A 19,931-nucleotide genomic window follows, 5' to 3' on the forward strand; every position below is an offset into this window, starting at 1 on the left:
TTTTATGTTCAAATTCTTAAAATGAATACTGATTCCTTCATAATTTGCAAAAATAATGTCTGTTTTCAAACAGTTTTCCAGTTTTCCAAACAATTTATCATAATTACACAAAGTGTATATAGTTCATTAGTGCTACTCAGCTCTTAAATCTTCACTTTAATGTAAAGCGTGACCATTTTTCTCAGATGCAGCTGTATTTGTGTACTTCATTATAATTTCTTATGAGTCAAATTGTGGTGTGAAACTCTATTTACTAAGAAGCAGGAGATTGACCCATTTTGAGTTCTAACAGAGGCTGCTTGCTCGTTTCAGGGGATTTTGTGAAGTCAGCAGAACTAATGGCTGGTTTATTGAGTGCCTGTATAATTAAGTAAAGCTTTTGGCTCTTGGACAGCAGCACATAAGTTAATTTTGCCTTGTATTATTTCATCTGCTGTATTGTTTATTTGCAATGACGCTTTTGCAGTGTGAAAATGAAGCAGAGAGAGTGACACATGTGGATCAAGATCATCTTTATTTCAAATAACATCAATTGATGGTGTTACCTGTGTGCTTCTGCATTGCTTTATTTTGCTCTTGGTGTTTCTTTATTTCTTTAAATTTTGATAATGTAGTGAGCTTGTATTGGAAGGGAAAATAGCTAAATCTAGATTGTGTTCACATTCTCTCTCCTTATATCCTTAACAGATTGGAAATAAACTATAATCATGTAAAGTTCATGACTACATCTGACATCATGTCACCCTTAAAAAAACTCCCAAAATACACAATAAAGGTATAATGTATAACACAGATTCTACCCTTCTCCAGCTTTATTTTGGTGTACATTACAAAAGGCCATTTTTCATGGATTACCTTTTAATGTGGTGAACATTGATGTAATCAACATCTCTTTATACTTACAAATCAATATGTGTTTCTAGTCTTATTTAAAAATGTTAACTAACAATCTTGAAAATATTTTGAGATCTTAGTGTAATCAGTTTTTGAAATGAGATATGATTTAGAGCGTGTGTGTGTGTATGTCATGTGTTTTTAATATATTATGCATGCATGTGATGTGATATTCTAATCAACTGTAAGGCCCTTTATAATCCTGTGTGTGAACACTTGTTTGTATGTTCCCCTGATGCATTGTCATTGTAACTCCTGTTTGCAAACACATCTGAAATGATTCTATCTGCCCTTTCATGTTGAATGTCATCTCATGAATTAGTTTGAATGGCTTCATCTGCGTTTTAACAAATAGTACATGCTGCAGATGAGCTGTAAATGCCAGGAAGTCATATTATCTGAATAATTCATCTGACTGCTGTGATGCTGTTGGTGGGAGGGAATCGCTCTGTGCTGAAGCAGCATATTAAACAGACGTACAGACTGGATCGTTCAAGATATTGATTTCCAATCGTTGACTTCCCTGTTGCAGTGGCCTAGATATTCAATTCTGGTTAATGCCGGTGAGACGGCCTCATAATGACCGTCGATTGTTCCGGTTCAGCATCATCTTCATTACCATCACAGATTTCTTTGTGTAGGGTGGAAATGGAAATGACCTCAGCTACTGATAAAATGACGCTGTGTATGACCTCATTGTGCAATATTCATGCATGGGCATATTGCCATGTTTCAGTAGCTATTGTGGCATTGTGGGACCCACATATTCTGTCTGTTATATACTGTTGAGTCATGGTTAAAAGTGAAATAAAGCTTTGTTGGGTTATTCCAATAATTAAAAGGATATCCTTATTTTACATTTACATATTTAAGATTTGTATCCATTGCATTCTATTAGTTCATGAATTCAAACGACTTACAGGAACAATTAGTTTTAGTTTAAAGTGGTTTATTATTGTAATATGTATGGCATACAGCTGATGACTTAATCAGTCTTGATCAGTCTTAATAAAGATCTGCTAAATTCTAAATACAACTGAGATGATAATATAATAATAATCAAAGTTTCATAAAGTTTAATAATAAAGCAGTTCAGTCCAATTCTAAATATTTACATAGGTTTGTAGTTGTCCTAGGCAAAGGTTTTTAACAAAGTTCTTTAATAGATGCTTTTAATTGGTTTAGTGTTTTAGTAGCCTATTATTTTGTTTATAATAAAATAACATTTATTAATATTTTGAATTAGCTTTTATTTTTATATTTTCATTTTACATTTTAGTTTTAGTAATTTTGTTATGTGCTTTTATCATTTTAATTAGTTTTTACAATTTCTATTTAGCTTTAATTTACTTTCAGTAAATTAAGTTTTAGTACCGGTTATCATAGTACCAAAAATGAGAAATGTTGCCTTGGCAAATAACTGAAATAAATTAAGTTTTTCATTTAATATTTATATTGCATTTAATTTGAGCTTTATTTGAATTATCGAAAATTTGTACTAGTTTCATTTAATGATAACAACACTTAAAAGACTTTGTATTGATCACCTTTATATGGTCAAATATCAAAAATACTGTTTATAGTTTGATTATTGTTTGTCATTGTATTTTATCATGTTATCCTGAAAATAGCCGTTAGTGCTGACATGGCAATATGCACATAAACCTCAATGAATGTGATATAAAATAGTTGATCCGGGATTAAACCGATTGTGATGGTGCATGAAAGCATCTTAAAGGATTTTTGTTACATGAATTTTAATTCCCAGTGACATCAATATTTTAGAGTTTTGTGACTTAGTTTTGCTTTGATGTCATCTATATGCTAGTGTAGTCTAACGACATATGCAACTTTTAAATGTGTATATCAGCTAAAATGTAGTCACTTTTTCCTCTTCTGGGAAAATAGATGATATTATTGATGACTGATCATTTGTCTAATAAAATGATCTCTGCAGTGAGAACTAGAGGATGTCAGAATATACGTCCGCCAGCTCAAGTATGAATTCTGTAGGGTTTAAAATGTTCCCTGAACCAACTTTGCAGTGTGTTTTGTCTGTGATTAGTGTTTTATCCATGTAGCAATGTTTTTTTCCCTTCAAAATGGAAACTTATTCCCCAAGATGAGAAATCCCTGTCTTTTAAATGCTTTTCAAATGTTTTGCCATGTGCAAGAGAGCGAATTTACATGCTGTCATCCATGACATTGTCCACCATTAGATTTGCATCCCAAATTACCTCTGGCTTTCCATATTTAACAAAATCTGGCAGCTCTTTTAATATTTATGGCTGCTTTGCGCTCTTACTACTTGTATTTTTTATCTCATCCTCTCTTCTCTCTGAACAGCTAAACCAAAAGGCCCCGTCCTCAGGATCACACTGTGTTTCACCATGAACGTTGCAGTATCACCGATGGCCAGTGAGGCTTCCTCCCCTATGATAACCTCTGTAACTCCCACCCTGGAGCCCGGCCTCGATAAACACGATGATCCGGACCTGTGTGGGCCCAGCGTCAGCGGGGATGGGCCGACCCAGAAACAAGATCCCTACCGCAGGTACCAAAAACCTCCTCCTCTCCACACAGGGGCCGACTGGAAGGTGGTTCTCCACCTGCCGGAGATAGAGACCTGGCTAAGGACCACGACAGAGAGAGTCAGAGATCTCACACACTCTGTGCAGCAAGACAGCATCAATAGACATGTGGATGTGCACCTAGTACAACTCAAGGTAAGAGTGCCTTAAATTGTAACTTTGTTGATTTTCAACCCGCTTTGTATTGTTACAATGTCGGTTGGTAAATTAACAATGTTTACTCGTTCTCCGTGTTACCTGGGGCGAGAAATTGACATTTATTTGTGAGCAAAAGTCTTTTGACTGCTCCAGGGCTTTCATGAAAACTACAGATTATACATTTTTGTATCTCCGCCCACGGACAGTCGGATCGACAGAGGGTTATTAACAGAACAGTTATTGTAAGGGTAGGTTTATCACTGAAATTGTATTGTACTATGTCTACTCTTTAAATGGTACCATTAGCTTTCTTACCTGTACGTGACTGCGTTTTGCTTCTGGGAGTATTTCGTAAGTATTTCCTACTAAAGCAAGGCAGTATTTGATTCTGGTCGAGCATATTCATTTCAGACTGGTGGCAGGGCCTTGGACAGCAACATGACCTGTGCATTATGAGTGTTGAAGTTTTGGGTGTTGAAGCAAAAGGGAAGACGACAACCTTTTTTTGTTTTCACTAGTCAGGTAGCACCTGTTAAATTTTTTTTCACCTTTCCACTGCATAGGCAGCCAGGTCTAATTGATAGCACATTTTGCCAGCGGTGAATTACCGATTTATATACTTAATTCTGATTGGTGAATTGCAGCATTGAGAAGATAGTTTCATATAATGATGCTAAAAGTATATTTATAATTTTCAGCATCATTACTCCTGTCTTCAGTGTCACATGATCCTTCCAGGGCTGTACAGTGCGATATATTGCACGTGCTACGAAAAAATCGGTTTGTGTGATAAATAAATGTACCACAGTACCACAGTAGCACGTGTGCAATGCAGTTATAAATATGTGTGAGACAGAGCCCTCCCACTCCCACTCCCAATCTTAAATAGCAATGTGTATACATATTGACACGTTTCCAAATTACATTTATTAATAAGGATTAAAGTTATTATCCAAACTTTCGTAGCCTAGGCGTGAGCTATTTTTTTTTCTGTTCAGACTGCAGTTTCTTGGCACATCCAAATTGGTTGTCACTGCTGTGCGAGGTTCAGTGCTTTGTGAGTTCCTCAGATTTGGAGTGTGCGTGCAGTTTTCAAATCTGAACACATTAGTTGTAAATTGACTGTTAAGGTATAAATTATGCACCATTCGTTTGTGCAATCCCTAGTTGCTAAGAAATTGTTCTCAGACATAATCTCAGACTAATCATAATTTATTTTATTATGTTTTGGATTTTAGATGCATATTTAGATATTAGTATGTAGTTTGGGGTAACTACATATTAAAGCTTGATCAGTCACATTAAAGTAATCAGAATAAATACTGATTCAGTGCGGTCTGGGTCGAGGCAGAATTCCAGCTACTTATTAATTTGTTCCTTGTTATTTCCATCAAGTGGTGCATCAATTTTTGGTCAAGATCTTGTATTGAGAATGCAAGAGTCCAGCGCTCTGTAAAGTCTCCTCCAGCACATCCCGAAGACTATTAATGATTTTAAGGTCTGGATTCAGAGGTGCCGATACATGTGTGAAAATGATTATTCATGCTCCCAACCAACCATTCTTTCACAGTTTGAGCTTGATGAATCTTGATAACAACAAAGCTATTCTTATGTAGTTGCTTCTATGCCATTTCCTCAGCTAGTCGAGTGAGTTAGTTGATGGCAGGAAAATGAAGCAGCATTTTCAGGTGCTCAACCAAAACGGATGGATGTTGGATTGTGGTTAGTGATATTGGGCTATATAAACAAAACTGACTTAATGTAAAGCAAGAGGTGTTACATTCCTGCTGTCTGGCATTTTTGTCAAAAAAAAAGTTTGTCTGAAAACATTTATTGTTAAGGTTTGCATTTTGTGTGTCCTGTATGGATATGGAACATTAATGTCCTTTGTCAGTCACATGTCTGTTTAAGTGATAAACTGCACTATTTGTGGTTGTTTTCAGAGATGGTGACAGAAGTTTTATACTGTTTGTTTTTTGTTTTTTGAATTTAATACGGTAAGCCACTGGAAGCCAGTGCAGATCGTACAAAATTGGGGTGATATGGGCAGAACGTTTGGTGTGAGTAAGTATTCTAGCAGCAGAGATTTGAATGTATTGCAATTTGGAAATGGAGCTAGCAGATAGGCCAATGAAAAGGGCATTACAGTAATCAAGATGTGATGTGACAAATGCATGGATGACAGTTTCAGCGTCATTGATACTGATGAAGGGACGGAGCTGGGCAATGCGACGTAGATGAAATAATGCTGATTTAGTGATAGAATTAATATGAGCCTGGGAAGAGAGAGAGGAGTCAAAGATTATACCAAGATTTTTAACAGTACTAGATGGTTTGATGTGAGAGCCAGCGATCTCACAGGTAAAGTTGGTAGGAATTTTGCTAGTGAGTGACGGAGGTCCAGTAAAAATAATCTTAGTTTTCTCCATGTTAAGTTTTAGAAAATTTGAATGAAGCCAATCTTTTATTTCATGCACGCAAGCAGAGATTTTTTTTGGTTGTGACAGATAGAGCAGGTGTACAGATAGTATATAATTGGATGTCATCAGCGTAAAAATGATAATTAAAACCATGACGGTGGAAGATCTGACCAAGAGGTATTATGTAGATTATGAATGATAATGGCCCGAGAACGGATCCCTGGGGGACACCTTGCTTCAGGGGGACAGTAGGTAAACGAAAATCTTGAACTGAAACGTAGAATTGTCTGTCAGAGAGCTAGGAAGAAAACCAAGAAAGAGCAGCACCAGAAATACCCACGTCCGAAAGGCGAGATATGAGTAGTTCATTGGAGACCGTATCAAAGGCAGAGCTGAGGTCGAGCTGCAGAAGTATAGACAGAGAACCAGAGTCACCAGAAAGAAGCAGATCATTCAGTACCTTGACTAGTGCAGTTTCAGTACTATGAAGGGGGAGAAAACCAGATTGAAAAGGATCAAAGAAATGATTTTCGACTAGAAAAGACTGAAGCTGGGAGGCAACAGTCCAGTAATTTTGCTATGAAGAGTAGATTTGAAATAGGACGATAATTAGATAAAACTGAGGGATCAAGGTTGGATTTCTTGAGAACAGGGGTAACAGCAGCAGTTTTGAGTAGAGGTAAGAGATGCATTTTTGAAGTGAGAGATAAGTGCCGAAATAACTGAATGGCAGAGTTTCATAAGAGGAGTAGGAGCAGGGTCAAGACGACAAGATGAAGGGTTGGATTTCAAAATTAACTCAGAGACAGAAGATGGAGTAGTCAGAGAAAAGAAAGTCAGGGACTGACTAGATTGATTCGGCAAATATCTAATATTAGTTGCATCATTAGAGAAGCACTGGTGGACGGCGTCTGTCTTTTCTAGCAAGTGATTCATGAATGAACAGCAAAGTTCATCTGAAGCTAGAGCAACCTGAGATGGAGGTTTAGTAAGTTTATTTATTGTGTTAAATAATGCTTTTGGCCTGTTGCTTGATTTATTAATTATAGCAGATACGAAACTAGAACGAGCCGAGTTCAGGGCCGATTTGTAATTTTTGAGATGTTCAATAAAAGCCAAATAGTGAACAGTCAGGCCAGTTTTCCTGTAGAGACGCTCAAGCCGTCTACCTGTGGCCTTTAGTATACGAAGCCCAGGTGTGTACAAAGGAGAAGAATGGGGAAGGGACACTTCTGGTCTTAACAGGAGCATGTTTTTGCAGGATTTCAGAAAATATAGAGAGATAGTTAGATAATATCAGGGAGGGAGAGGAGATATCAAAGACATCAGAGAGATTATAAGAAGCAATGGAGGTACAAAATGATGCAGTATCAACAGCTTTGAGATTGCGGTAGGATATAACAGTTGTTGAACATTTTTTACGCATAGGCAAGCTTAAGCTAAAATCAAGAAGTTTATGATCAGAGATACCGGTATCAGATGAAGAGATGGAAGAGATATTGGCCCTCGATGTACAGATCAAATCAAGGGTATGGCCATGCGTATGAGTAGGAACATTAACATGCTGAGTCAATTAAAACATTCAAAATAGAAAGTAACTGACTAGTGTTAGAGCAAACAAACAGCAACAACATGAATATTAAAGTCACCGAGCAGTAGAATGGGAAATGACTATGAGCAGGCAAGGGTCAACAGTTCACTGAGTTCAGAGAAAAAGTTGGACAGGACCTTAGGAGGATGATAGAGCAAGATAATTATAAGAGAGTCAGCCTTCAATACCATGTATTCAAATGTATTGGTGTCGTGAAAGTCAAGTTGCTTGAGTCGGAGGTTATCACGATAGATGATAGCGAGACCACCCCCTTTACCATGCAGTCGCGGTCTAGACAGATACTTATATCCGTCTGGTGTAAGTAGATTTAACTGCAGAAAATCTTCAGGAACTTGCCAAGTTTCCGTGAGAAGGAAAATGTCATGCTTATTGTCAGTGATCATTTCATTGAGTTATCTGGGGCTTTGTCCGAGATTGATCAACAGTTCAAAAGTGCAAAGTGATGATGGAAGACATTCAAATAAGAGGTATGTTGTTGATCGCAATGAGTGAGATAGATCAGAGAGCGCTGAATAGTGGGACTGGCAGGCAATTGTCTAGGTATGGACGATAGTCTGTAGTTGGTCCAGATGCATGGAAGAGCATCAGGCGTAGAGCAAAATGCACTCTTGAATGAACGCCGCGAGCGGTGTATGTATTGTGGGGGACGGAGAATGCCTGGTCTCTGACACCGTATTCATACGTCATTGGATCAATACGTGGGCGGCAGTTAAAGGTCCTTAGTTGTGATGGTAAATATCCAATATCCATTACGGATGCAAGACAAAAAATGGGGCAGAAGAAAAAAGAAAGAATTTTTTTCCCAAGGCACGTTGATACTGAGGAAATGAGAGCCAATCACAAGCAAAAACCACGTTAGGCAAGCCCTGAACGTCACTTCACCAAAAAACAGCAGACTAAATAGGAGACAACACACCCAGATAGTAGGCAGTAAACAAACAGCGCAACCGACAGAGAGAGCAGTAACTCACCCATCTGAGGAGCCAAGCGTGGTAGAGATGTAACAGGGTAGAGAGCTCGCAGCAGCACCACGATGGCAAATTTAGAGACAATCCAGATCAGTGATCAACAGTGAAAAATGGAGTAACGTTAATCCAACCAGGTGCGAAGCGGCTGCACAGCGTTCTCGACATCAAACTTACAGACAGTAGAGGTAGCTAGTGACAACAGTCCAGTTCAGAGATCAGCAGTGAGAAACGGAGTTATCCACACAGAGTTCCGACAAAAATGATCTGAACAGGACCACACAAAAAAATTAAAAAAATACAATTCAGGCAAAACATACAAACAATCCAGGTGCGAAGCGGCAGCACAGTGCACAGAGTACTTCAGTATTCAGTATGAGCATGAAACTTTGATAGATGCCCAGAAGCTCAGCAAAAAAAAACACATCACTGAAACAAAGAACAACGATCTGATAAGAGAGAGACTGGGTTAGAAGAAACTTGAAATAGAGAAAGACATGTTACATTTTAGATGAATGTGTTGGTGAACTAGTCCATATAGGAAAAAGTCTTTTCTCTTTTGTAACACTATTTTTTGTAGCAGAAGCTCAAAGTTAATCTACAATTTCAGCTCAAATCATTATTTCATGTAGATGCATTTATTTATTGAAGCAGCTGTGTATACAGGCCCTTCTCACACTCTCAGTCTGTATTTTGTTTGTTTGAACACATTGATGCATACAGGGACCACGATTGACTCTCACCGAGCACCAAATGAGAGTACACATTGGCCAGTAAGAAATATTTGTTATTCTATATTAGATATTCTTTTCTAAATGTACTGGCCATTTGCAGGTGTGGTGGTACAAACATAATTTTTGGACCCTGAATACATATAAATGATGAAATACTATCCCTAAAATCCAGTCTTTTAGTTGGGTCATTAACAGCACCACAGCAGTCCATCTTAGATGTCTGGAGATGGAGGTATCGGCTATAAACAGAATGGCCGTAATGGATCTTTGGGTTCTAGATTAGTTTAATTGGATGTGGATCAATCACACCAGAGGTCTTATCAGATTTCTCTACTCAACTCAAACTCTCTTTTTGTTAAGAGCATAGCTTGCTGGATGTTTTTTTCAGGTAGGCGTTGCATTAATGGGCATGTGGATTTAAAAGTCACACTGCATGCATACATTTTTTCCCAGGTTAAGCTGAAGCTCTCATTTTAGGAAAGGTTGTTAAATGCTATTCTGGCTAATAATAGGCCGTCTGAGACTGCATGAAATAAATTCTTTTTAAAAACTTTTTGTCATATTTTCCTCACCACTTATCCCTATGAGAAGGGGTTGAACATTTGGTTGCTGGAACCGTTTTAGCGGGGACCCAGAGCATGCTCCGTCGTGAGATTGATTTAGGCTTATTTATTGATTGTGGTATCTTACATATCCACATGCAAAGTTGGTTAATAACATAACTGCAATAAAGTAATAGCCTAGTTAACTACTAGTTACTTGTTTACATAGGACATATGATGTATTTTATATTATTTAAGCACCTGGAACCTTATCAGTTTGACAGAATATTCTACTTCAAAGTCCCATGGGAAGTCAATCTAACTTAACATTTTCTTATATTAATATAAATTTTTTATATATTAAATTGTTTATTTCCTACTCCTTAACAGTTAATCATAATTTCTGCTACGTCATCTCTTGGAAAATCCAAAGGCCAGGTCTTTCCTAATATCCGCTATTATTAGAACAGAACACATTTTACACATGAGGAAAACTGATTGTTTGGTCAATAAGTAAAGAACGTCCAGACTTTAAAGCTCTTGATTCTGACTTGCCCTTATGAAAAAGTAACATAGTTCTTGTAACAAAAAGTGTTTGTTACAATAAGGCTTTAATTGCAGGTAAAAGCATTTTTGTCTCATCATTTCCATGTTTAGTAAAATGTTTTTCTTTTTGTTTGGTTATGAAAAATAGCCGCCTACACTTTTAGAAACTTTAGCTACATGTCACCGTTCTTAATAAATCTATTCCCTTAACAGATCTATCATAAATTCTACAACAAGTTATTCAAAATGTACCACTGTTAGAATAAAACGTGATCAATTCCAGTAAGAGTGGTCATGAGTAGTTTAAAAGGCTTTCTAATTTATTTTGATGCAATTTGTTTTCTTCTCTTTTCATCAGTCTTTTTAGTTTATGTGGCTGTTTTATGTCATTTTAGACTTTCTCCATAGGCTTTTAAAGTAGGAAATTCTGGATAGAATGCAAATGGCTCACACATTTTATCTTTGACATCACATTATAGGAGCGGCTCGCCACTCATGCAAAATTAAATAAACCGGCTTCATTCATATTGCGCAGATAATTGGTCCTAGTTCAGTTCGGATGGAACTTGGCTTTTATTAAAGCTCTGAACATGCAATGTATATAAATTAATTAATAATTCTATAGCCTATGCTTCCAGTAGAAATATATGGGGGCAGGGGGAGTTGTTGTACAGTACTTGGTAGTGTTTGCCCCCGCCAAACACCGCCCCTGCCTATGAGTAATGAGCTTTAATTTGATTATCTTCTTTAGTAATTGTTTTAACTTTTCTAACTTTTGCACCACTTTGAAGTTTCTTTAAACAATTGACCGTTCGCAAAGACCCGCCCCGTTACTTTTCGGTTACTTTTGATATTAAACATATTAAACAAAGTCTCACCTTTCAAATTTGGTCATTTTTTTAAAAGAAATTTAAACAATAAATACCGTTTTGTGGCTCTTTAATGTGTCGTGACAGATCGCTGTAGAGCATCAGTTAAAGCTGCTCGTGATCCGATCATCTCTTCCTTCTAGTTCATTTATAGCATCAAAAAAACATGAATGAACATAAGAAGGAATGTTGTTTTAACCGCAGAAAGGCATCAGTACATTCCGTTTTTCAAGTTCAAATCCTCCCATGTTAATCTACTAACTCTCCTGACTGCTTTGTCGGACAAAATGGCGGATGGCGAAGAATGATTGGTCAGATCACCTGTCAATCAAGCTCCCTGCGTAGGGTCAATTAAGGCAGCAATTAAACTTAATTTCAACCCTGTTTAATTAAAAACTTTTTACAATGTTAGGGTGTAAAATGCATCGGCAGGTGTAAGAGTCTAATGTGGGGATTCCCAAACTTTTTTGTCATCCGAACCTCTTTGATCTAAAATTTGAAGTATTTTAAGGATGTTTAAATGTGAAGCATCTTGATCTGCTATGTGATATTAGGATTTAAGCATCACATCTTCTGATGTCCCTCTGCTCTGACATTCCTTGGACAATTTTGGAAAATTTTTGCAAACTTCTGTTCAGCGTCTCACTTTGTGAAATCCCGCGAGCCCTCTGCCCACTGTCTTGGTTTTACCACTCTGCACTCTCGGTGGGTAAGTTTCCTCTTGTTCATTGAGTAGTGTTGCATTTTGGTTCTGCCTATTCGGGCCTGGCTAACGTGGAGTGCTGTGGCCTCACTTTACTGTTTCCTGCGAGCCCTCTACCACTGCATAATTGGAACTCCTCTCTATCAATACCTGTGCTCTGGTCGCAGAGATCGAAGCGTTACCATAGTAACGATGTGACTCTTCATCGCACCAGGACCCTCATACCCCTAACCAGAGATGCGGTCTACTCGTCAACGCATGTTCCCCATCGACACAATTGCGCTCTTTTGAACACTCGTTCCTTGACTGGCAAGGGTACACTGCTGGATGAAATTACAACTGAGAGAAACCTGGATTTACTATTTCTGACTGAAACCTGGCAAACGCCTGATGATTTCATTGAACTAAACATTTTAACCCCTACTGGATATAGTTATCTGACAAAACCTCAACTTAGTGGCAGAGGTGGTGGCCTGGCTGTGATCTTTAAAAACAATTATAAAGTGACTCAAAACTAGGAACATCAAGAATGTCGTATATGATGTCTATCACTTAAACTTGCTGGTCCCGCTCTGCTTCTGATTTTGTTGATTTATAGACCCCCTAGATATACTACAAACCTTTTCTCTGAATTGACTGAACTTCTTACTCTCGCCTGTGCCCAGCATGATAGAATCATGATGCTAGGTGACTTTAACATACGTGTTGATTTTGATTGTACTTCTGCAAAAGACTTTATGTCTGTTTTGAATTATTTTGAAGTATATCAGCATCTTGATTTTCCCACACATTCTCACTCTCATTCTCTCGATTTGCTTTGCACTGTTGCTATTGACAATGTGCATGCTCAGGGTCATGATTTGGGCATCTCTGATCATAAACTAATTGTCTTCGACTTCTCACTTCCTCTTTTAAAAACTAAAACTACTATATCTTACAGTAACCTGAGATCTATAACTGTTGACAATTTCTCTGATACTATTGCTGTTTCTGCTCTTCCTTCCTCACTCAACCTCCTGAGTCCTGATGAGATAGTTTCAACCTATGATGAGTCTATTTATAATGTTTTGGATGATCTTGCTCCATTAATAACTAGAACTGTCCCGTCTACCCATTCTTAGAGTTATGAATCTTGGTTCAACAAAGCCAAGTGCAAACCTAAAGCTCTTTTCTCTGAGATAAACAAACTGGTCAAACCATCATCTGTAGCTATTACTGGCTCTGTTGATCTCTGTGAAAGTTTTCAGTCATTTTTCCTACAAAAAATTGATAACATTTATCAATTTTCTCCAACTGCCTCTTTCTATTCAACTCCATATCTGATAGGTCGTCCGCTTGACACTTTTTTTTACTCCCAAATACATCTGTGGTTGAACAACTGATTATCAAATCTAAATCTACACTTGATCCTATTCCAACATACATTCTAAAAACCCTTTTGCCTTCACTTATTCAACCTATTACTCATATTATAAATAGATCTCTTGCCACTGCCTATGTTTCGCATCATCTAAAAGTAGCGGCCATCACTCCAATTCTAAAGAAGTCTGGCCTCGATAACACCATTCAGAACAATTATAGACCAATATTGAACCTCCCTTTTATTTTCAAGTTACTTGAGAAGGTAGTTGTGGCACAACTGCAGTCACATTTAGAGAAACATAATCTTTTTGAACCGCTTCAATCTGGTTTTCGTCCCTATCACAGCACAGAAACAGCACTTTTAAAAATGCTAAATTATCTTCTGGTGCCCATAGTATCCTGGTTCTTCTTGATCTCAGTGCAGCATTTGACAGTGTGTGCCACTCTACACTTCTTTCTCGACTGTCTGCAATAGGTATCACTGGTGCTGATCTTCAGTGGTTAAAAGGATATTTCACAGCTGGAAAGATGAATGTGTATTTAAATTGGGTCATTTATGTAGTAGAAATGTGAAATTATTTTAGAAGTTGGTGCCTTCTAGACTGAGAAAAGCCAGAAAATGTATTTTTGGCTCATGTGGATGAAAGACGACAATAACTCCCAGAATGCACTTGCTTCGCTGCCCTATGAGGCCACTCCCAAGCCACGCCTACCGGTTACAGAGGGCAGTATCGGAATAAATGATACAACTAGACTACTAGTTGGCTCGAAACTGATAGATAGATAGATAGATAGATAGATAGATAGATAGATTCATAGATCCATGTGTGGATCACAGCTAGTAGGGTGCTCTGTTACACATGCTGGCAGTGCTGTTTCCTCAGCAGATTCAGCCTATTTTCTTCCAGAAGAAAATGGCATCGCTGAAATTCGCGACAGCAATAGGACTCTCTATTTGTGTCCATAGGCACACATCTGCTCCTCCATCATCCGCAACTGTTCCTCGCTGTTTTGCGGCTCGTACAGGTAGTCACGAGCATCGGATTCGCGCACCAGATCTTCAAAATCTCCTTCTGCCTAAGCTTTCTCCACAGAGCAAGAGTCTGTTAGCTTAGCTTTAAAAAAAAGATGGCGACAATATTTGTACATTCTGTGAGTGAGATCCCCTATGGGCGGGTTGAAAACATGCGGACTAGCTCCTACTACTGGCTGTAGTCTCTAGTCTCTGGCCAAAAAAAGCCTCTGATGACGCTAATGATGATTTTTGCCTAATCGGAGGTTTTTTCCCAGACACACAATACAGAAATCTCTCGTCTCAGGGGGACACGAGGGAGGGAAGCACGGTCATTCGAAAATACTACCGGGTTTCTACTGATACAAAGCTTAATGCTAATTGGTGAAGTATCCCTTTAACTTCATATCTATCGGATTGACAGCAATTTGTTAGGATAGGTGAGAATCGATCCCGTACCGTCACTATTTCTCATGGTGTACCTCAAGGTTCTGTACTTGGTCCTTTTTGATTTCTCATTTATGTGGTGTCACTAGGACAGATCATCAGACGGCATGGTCTCAACTTTCATAGTTACGCTGATGATATTCAAATTTACTTCACGGTTAAACCTAACTCAGGTTGTCCACCCGCTTCTGTTATCTCTTGCCTTCAGGAATGTCTTGGATGTCTGATAACTTCTTACAGCTTAATGCTGGCAAAACTGAAATCCTGTTGATTGGCCCTAAATCATTTACCCCAGCATGACATGTTCATTGATATTGATGGTGTCCAGATTAGGCCTTCAAAAACTCTGCGGAATCTGGGAGTTTTGTTTGACTCCTCGTTAGGTTTTGACTCATACATTGGTCAGATTTTTAAATCACGCTTCGTCCACTTGCGGAAATATTGTTCGTATACGCCCCTCTCTTAACTTTGGAGATGCTGAAACTGTTATCCACGCGTTTATAACCTCCAGATTGGACTACTGTCCAACTCCTTATATAGCGGCTTACCCACCAAAGCTATACATCGCCTTCAAGTGGTGCAAAAATCTGCACATATCACTCCCATCCTTTACCAACTTCACTGGCTTCATGTGGTCTATCGCATTCAGTTTCAACTTTTAGTCTTAGTTTATAAAGCCTGTCATGGCCCCGCACCCCAATACCTTGCTGAGTTATTGCAACAATATGTTCCTGCCCGGACCCTTAGATCTAGCAATGACAATTTGCTGTACCCAAGTATAAACTCTCTACTGTGGGTGTTAGGGCTTTTAGTGTTATAGGCCCTAAGCTATGGAATAAGCTGCCCCCTAATCTTTGTGCCACCCCTAACCTCCAGACCTTTAAATATCAACTTAAAACTTCACCATGCTCAGGAATTAATAATTTTCCTCTATACTTCTGTCTTCCACTTTTTCAGTATTTATGTTACATGTTTACTTTATCGAAATAGTTTTCTCTGATTCTATAACTTCTCATGTAAATTATTTGTAGTTATTTGTTGTCTCCATCTGCTTTTCTGCTTGTTTGATTGTTATAATAAGCAGATTGCTTGTCTCTTTGTCTTATTTTGTGAAGCGACCTTGGGTTCTTGAAAGGCGCTATAAAAAATAAACTTATTATTATTATTAGTAGTAGTACTCCCTGAGATTTTAAGTTAATATTTCAAAAATGAACTACATATGTTTACTGCTCTCTGATGTTGGTTAATGGTCACATGACAAGCAGATAAACAAACAAACAATAAAAAAAATGTTTGTTTGATTTTGATTTGTTTTTATTAGAAAAATGGTCAAATATATATATTTTTTAAATGTTTTTAGTAATTATTTTCTTTGATCAACTTGTGATCCCTAGTTTGGAAACCCTGGTCTAATGCACTAACAGCATTCCACATCAAGTGTTTGACAGTGATAATGATGATGCGATTATAGTGAGAGTTTCAGTGTTTCTCTCACAGCTGAATCCCTCTGCTCCGCTTTCAGATGAATCAAGAAACCATTACATAACACCGTGTCTGTAACATCACTGTTTTTCAGTTGTGTTCTCATTTCATCTTCAGAACAGTGTGACTCAGCTGACTTTAATTAGACGTTTACCCTCTCGATGTCTTTCATGAGGGAGAATCAGACATCCTGTGGATCTGCTTAAACAGATAGAGCCATTCAAATAAACCCAGACATGTTTTGAAACTGAGATGGAAGAAAGTGTTTTAACCTCAAAAAGCAACACACTTTAGCTTTAAATAAGTGAAAGTAAAAAGGAAGCCGGCTGCGTCATTGTTTCTCTCAGCGGAGACTGTGCATTATTAATGTGCTACAGGAATCAATCCTTTAACTGAACTTATGTCACCATCTCTGGAACGTGACCTGCTGGTTTTTTCTTTTTCCTCTATCCTTACATTTGTCTATTTGTCTGCTGCTGTTTGTTGTTAAATAACACGCTGCAGTCTCTGGTGTTAGTTTTACAGCCAGTCTGAGAAGCTGCCTTTCCTCTTAATAAATCATGTGAGGCTTTTAAAATGTTAAAGTGACTTTGTGTGTGTGTCTGTCTCTGAAGAGGAGCTTTTCATAGTCCATAATTGTGTCTTACTGTCTTTATAGTTGTAAGTAACCACTGCAAGCATGGTAAAATTAATCAAATCTTACAGTATATTGACTTTTGGCTGTGTAGCAACTGTCAATTTGAAGATATTTCTGAAACAAGATCCCTGATTGTTTCAGTCAGTTTGAAAGCCACATTTCATCACTGCTTGTTTTAGGAACCTGTCACAATGTAATGAAGCTCTGTAAAGAGACTTTTATTGAAGAATTGGACCCATATATGCACACACAATGAATAAGTACACAATAATTTTAAATTAGGTAAGAATTATAAATTATATAATAATTACATAATTATAATTTCCTGTGACGCTAAATATGACAAGATGTGTGGAGAATGAATTGATGGACAATATAAAATGTATATATAATTGATTAATGTATATTAATAAATGTAATCATTTTTAATGATTAACAATAAATAGTATAAATATAAATTAAATATGAAATTATATATACTGTAATTATATATTATATAAAGTTATTATATGTAATTATAAATGCTAATTGTACATAAATGTATAATATATATACTCAGTAAATAAAAAGTCTATTTGACAGCAACGTTTTTCAATCAAAAGAAAAAACCTTTAAGATGGATGAACAAGCCTAAAGCTTAGATTTATTTTTCACCATTATAAATTATGTTTTTGATGTTTGATGAATTCAGGAGATGAAGATAAGTTTATGATCTAATACAGCTGAATATGTTTTATAGATTTTATATGAAGTCTTGCACGTTCTTTTTTCAGTATGACATTTTGATTTCTGCCTGCTCCTTTTCTTTGGTTGGTTAGGCACCTTTTTCTGCTTCTTTTGTGGAGTTTCTGTTGATGCATTGTTGTTGTGAAGAATTCTGTGTGTGTTTCTTGCTGAATCCAGGGTTATTCTGAGGGGGTGACTGAAGTCTTTGTGTTCAGTATCAGCAGACAATGAGTCAGTCCGGGCAGCACACATCTGTTTCTCCATGAGAGGCCACAGAGCACAGCACTGACTGATACTCCTACACTAGTGACTCACACTCAGTCTTCCTGTGAGCTTCATACTGAGACCTCTGATTCTTCATCATGTTTGCAGTGACTCCAGAACTTCTCTCAGAATGGAGCTTTGAGTGAGTTATATGAATGCTGGGAAATATATCGGACAAGCTTTCAGGAGGAAACGGATGTTTCAAATATATAATTATGAGGCAATTACAGATGACTGAAACATCTTTACCATCTACAGTCACATGTCTCTTCCTCTTAAAACACCAATTAGTCAGCATCTAGTGGCATGGTGTTTATATGCTATATATTGACTTTGACTTTCAAACAAACAGTGCCATCTTGTGGAGATGATGTACCATTCTAGTCTGGGTTAAAAAAAAGTGCGTGTGTGTGTGTGTATATATATATATATATATATATATATATAAATATATATATATTTATAATGTATACATAGTTATATAGTACATACATACATGCATATATATAGTTTTTAATTATTTAAATAAAAAAATAATTATTAGATTAAAAAGTGAATAATTAATACTCAAAAGTAAAGACAGTGACTTTGTGACAGTGAAAAAGATTTCTGTTTCAAATTTTTCTGTTCAAAGAATACTAAAAAATAATTGCTGCCTAAATCTTACCGACTCAACTTTTGAATGGTAGTGTATAACTCTCATAGTAATTTAATTATTCACTTGTCGGTTGCATGAATTAAGACTATATTACAAATAATCCATTAAATATTTGATCAGTTAAAATACAATGAATAATTTACACTCGAAAAAAACATTCAAGGTTTATGGATTTAAGTTGAACTGTTTAGACATTTAGTATATCTGGAAAGTAAATTTACAAATAACATTAGCGTTTTTTTAAAACATCTGGATAATATAAATAAAAAGCCTTTAGTATGTCATATTTAAGAACATTGGTGTCACTGCTTGACAAATTGTTGACCAAAGGATGGCGTCACTAACATGCAATCTTGAGAGAACTGTCATTGATTGATAGATAGATAGATAGATAGATAGATAGATAGATAGATAGATAGATAGATAGATAGATAGATAGATAGATAGATAGATAGATAGATAGATAGATAGATAGATGGATAGTACAGAGGTAGTTCTGTGGGTTTTGCAGTAGCAGTTGAGTGTAGTATGTGGAGACTGGCAGTAGATCAGCTGTGATGTGCACATTCCCAGATGAGATCAGCACACAGAACAATGTCTGCAGCACACCACTAATGCAGACACACCCTTATTCCACAGATCAGATGTCCAGTATGAGAAGGATTCACACTCACACAAACTAATAATAAAGCACACATGCATCTGCACTAATAGCATGTAATAGAATTTTATAAGTTGTCAGGACACAGTGATGTGATTTACACACACACACACACACACACACGTTTCTCAGGTCTGTATTTTTATCCAGTTGAGACCAGATCATTTCATGTGGATGTTTATTTCGAGTGATGTAATCTAAGTAATGTGGAGAATTCAGAGAATTCAGTCTCCTCTACAGTGAGAGAATGGTGTGTACAGTGTGATGAAACGAGGTCCGTACAAGTTCTGCACATTTCTTGTTTTATGTGTGCTTGTTCATGGAATACTTTGATTGTAGTACTCCCAGCTCCATTTACCACTATTTGCCATAATTAAATCTATCTGGCAGAATGTAAATACAGGTCTGTTTGTTAGTTAAAGGGATAGGTCACCTAAAAATGAACATTTTGTCATTACTTACTCACCCTCAAGTTGTTCCAAACCTGTATTATTAACCTGTATATTGTTCCAACCAGACAGTTGACGGTAGCCATTGACTTCCATAGTAAGAACAAAAAATACTATGGAAGTCAATGACTACCATCAACTGTCTGGTTACCAACATTCTTCAGAATATTTTCTTTTGTGTTCAACAGAAGAAAGAAACTCATAGAGGTTTGGAACAAT

General features: G+C 37.1%; 1 protein-coding gene across 3 annotated transcripts in view; it reads left to right on the forward strand.

Annotated features, from left to right (window-relative positions):
* The window catches only part of akap6 (A kinase (PRKA) anchor protein 6), a 181,836-nt gene that overhangs the window by 25,815 nt on the left and 136,090 nt on the right, over nucleotides 1–19,931 (forward strand). For all 3 annotated transcript variants that reach the window (XM_056256083.1, XM_056256081.1, XM_056256082.1), the window contains exon 2: nucleotides 3,241–3,620. In XM_056256083.1, the coding sequence (XP_056112058.1) occupies nucleotides 3,285–3,620 (336 nt within the window). In that variant the 5' untranslated portion in view covers nucleotides 3,241–3,284. The remainder of the gene's footprint in view (nucleotides 1–3,240; nucleotides 3,621–19,931) is intronic.

This window comes from Rhinichthys klamathensis, unplaced genomic scaffold (genome assembly GCF_029890125.1).
Source record: "Rhinichthys klamathensis goyatoka isolate OS25496 unplaced genomic scaffold, OSU_Roscu_1.1 h1tg000123l_1, whole genome shotgun sequence".
Lineage (NCBI taxonomy): Eukaryota > Metazoa > Chordata > Actinopteri > Cypriniformes > Leuciscidae > Rhinichthys > Rhinichthys klamathensis.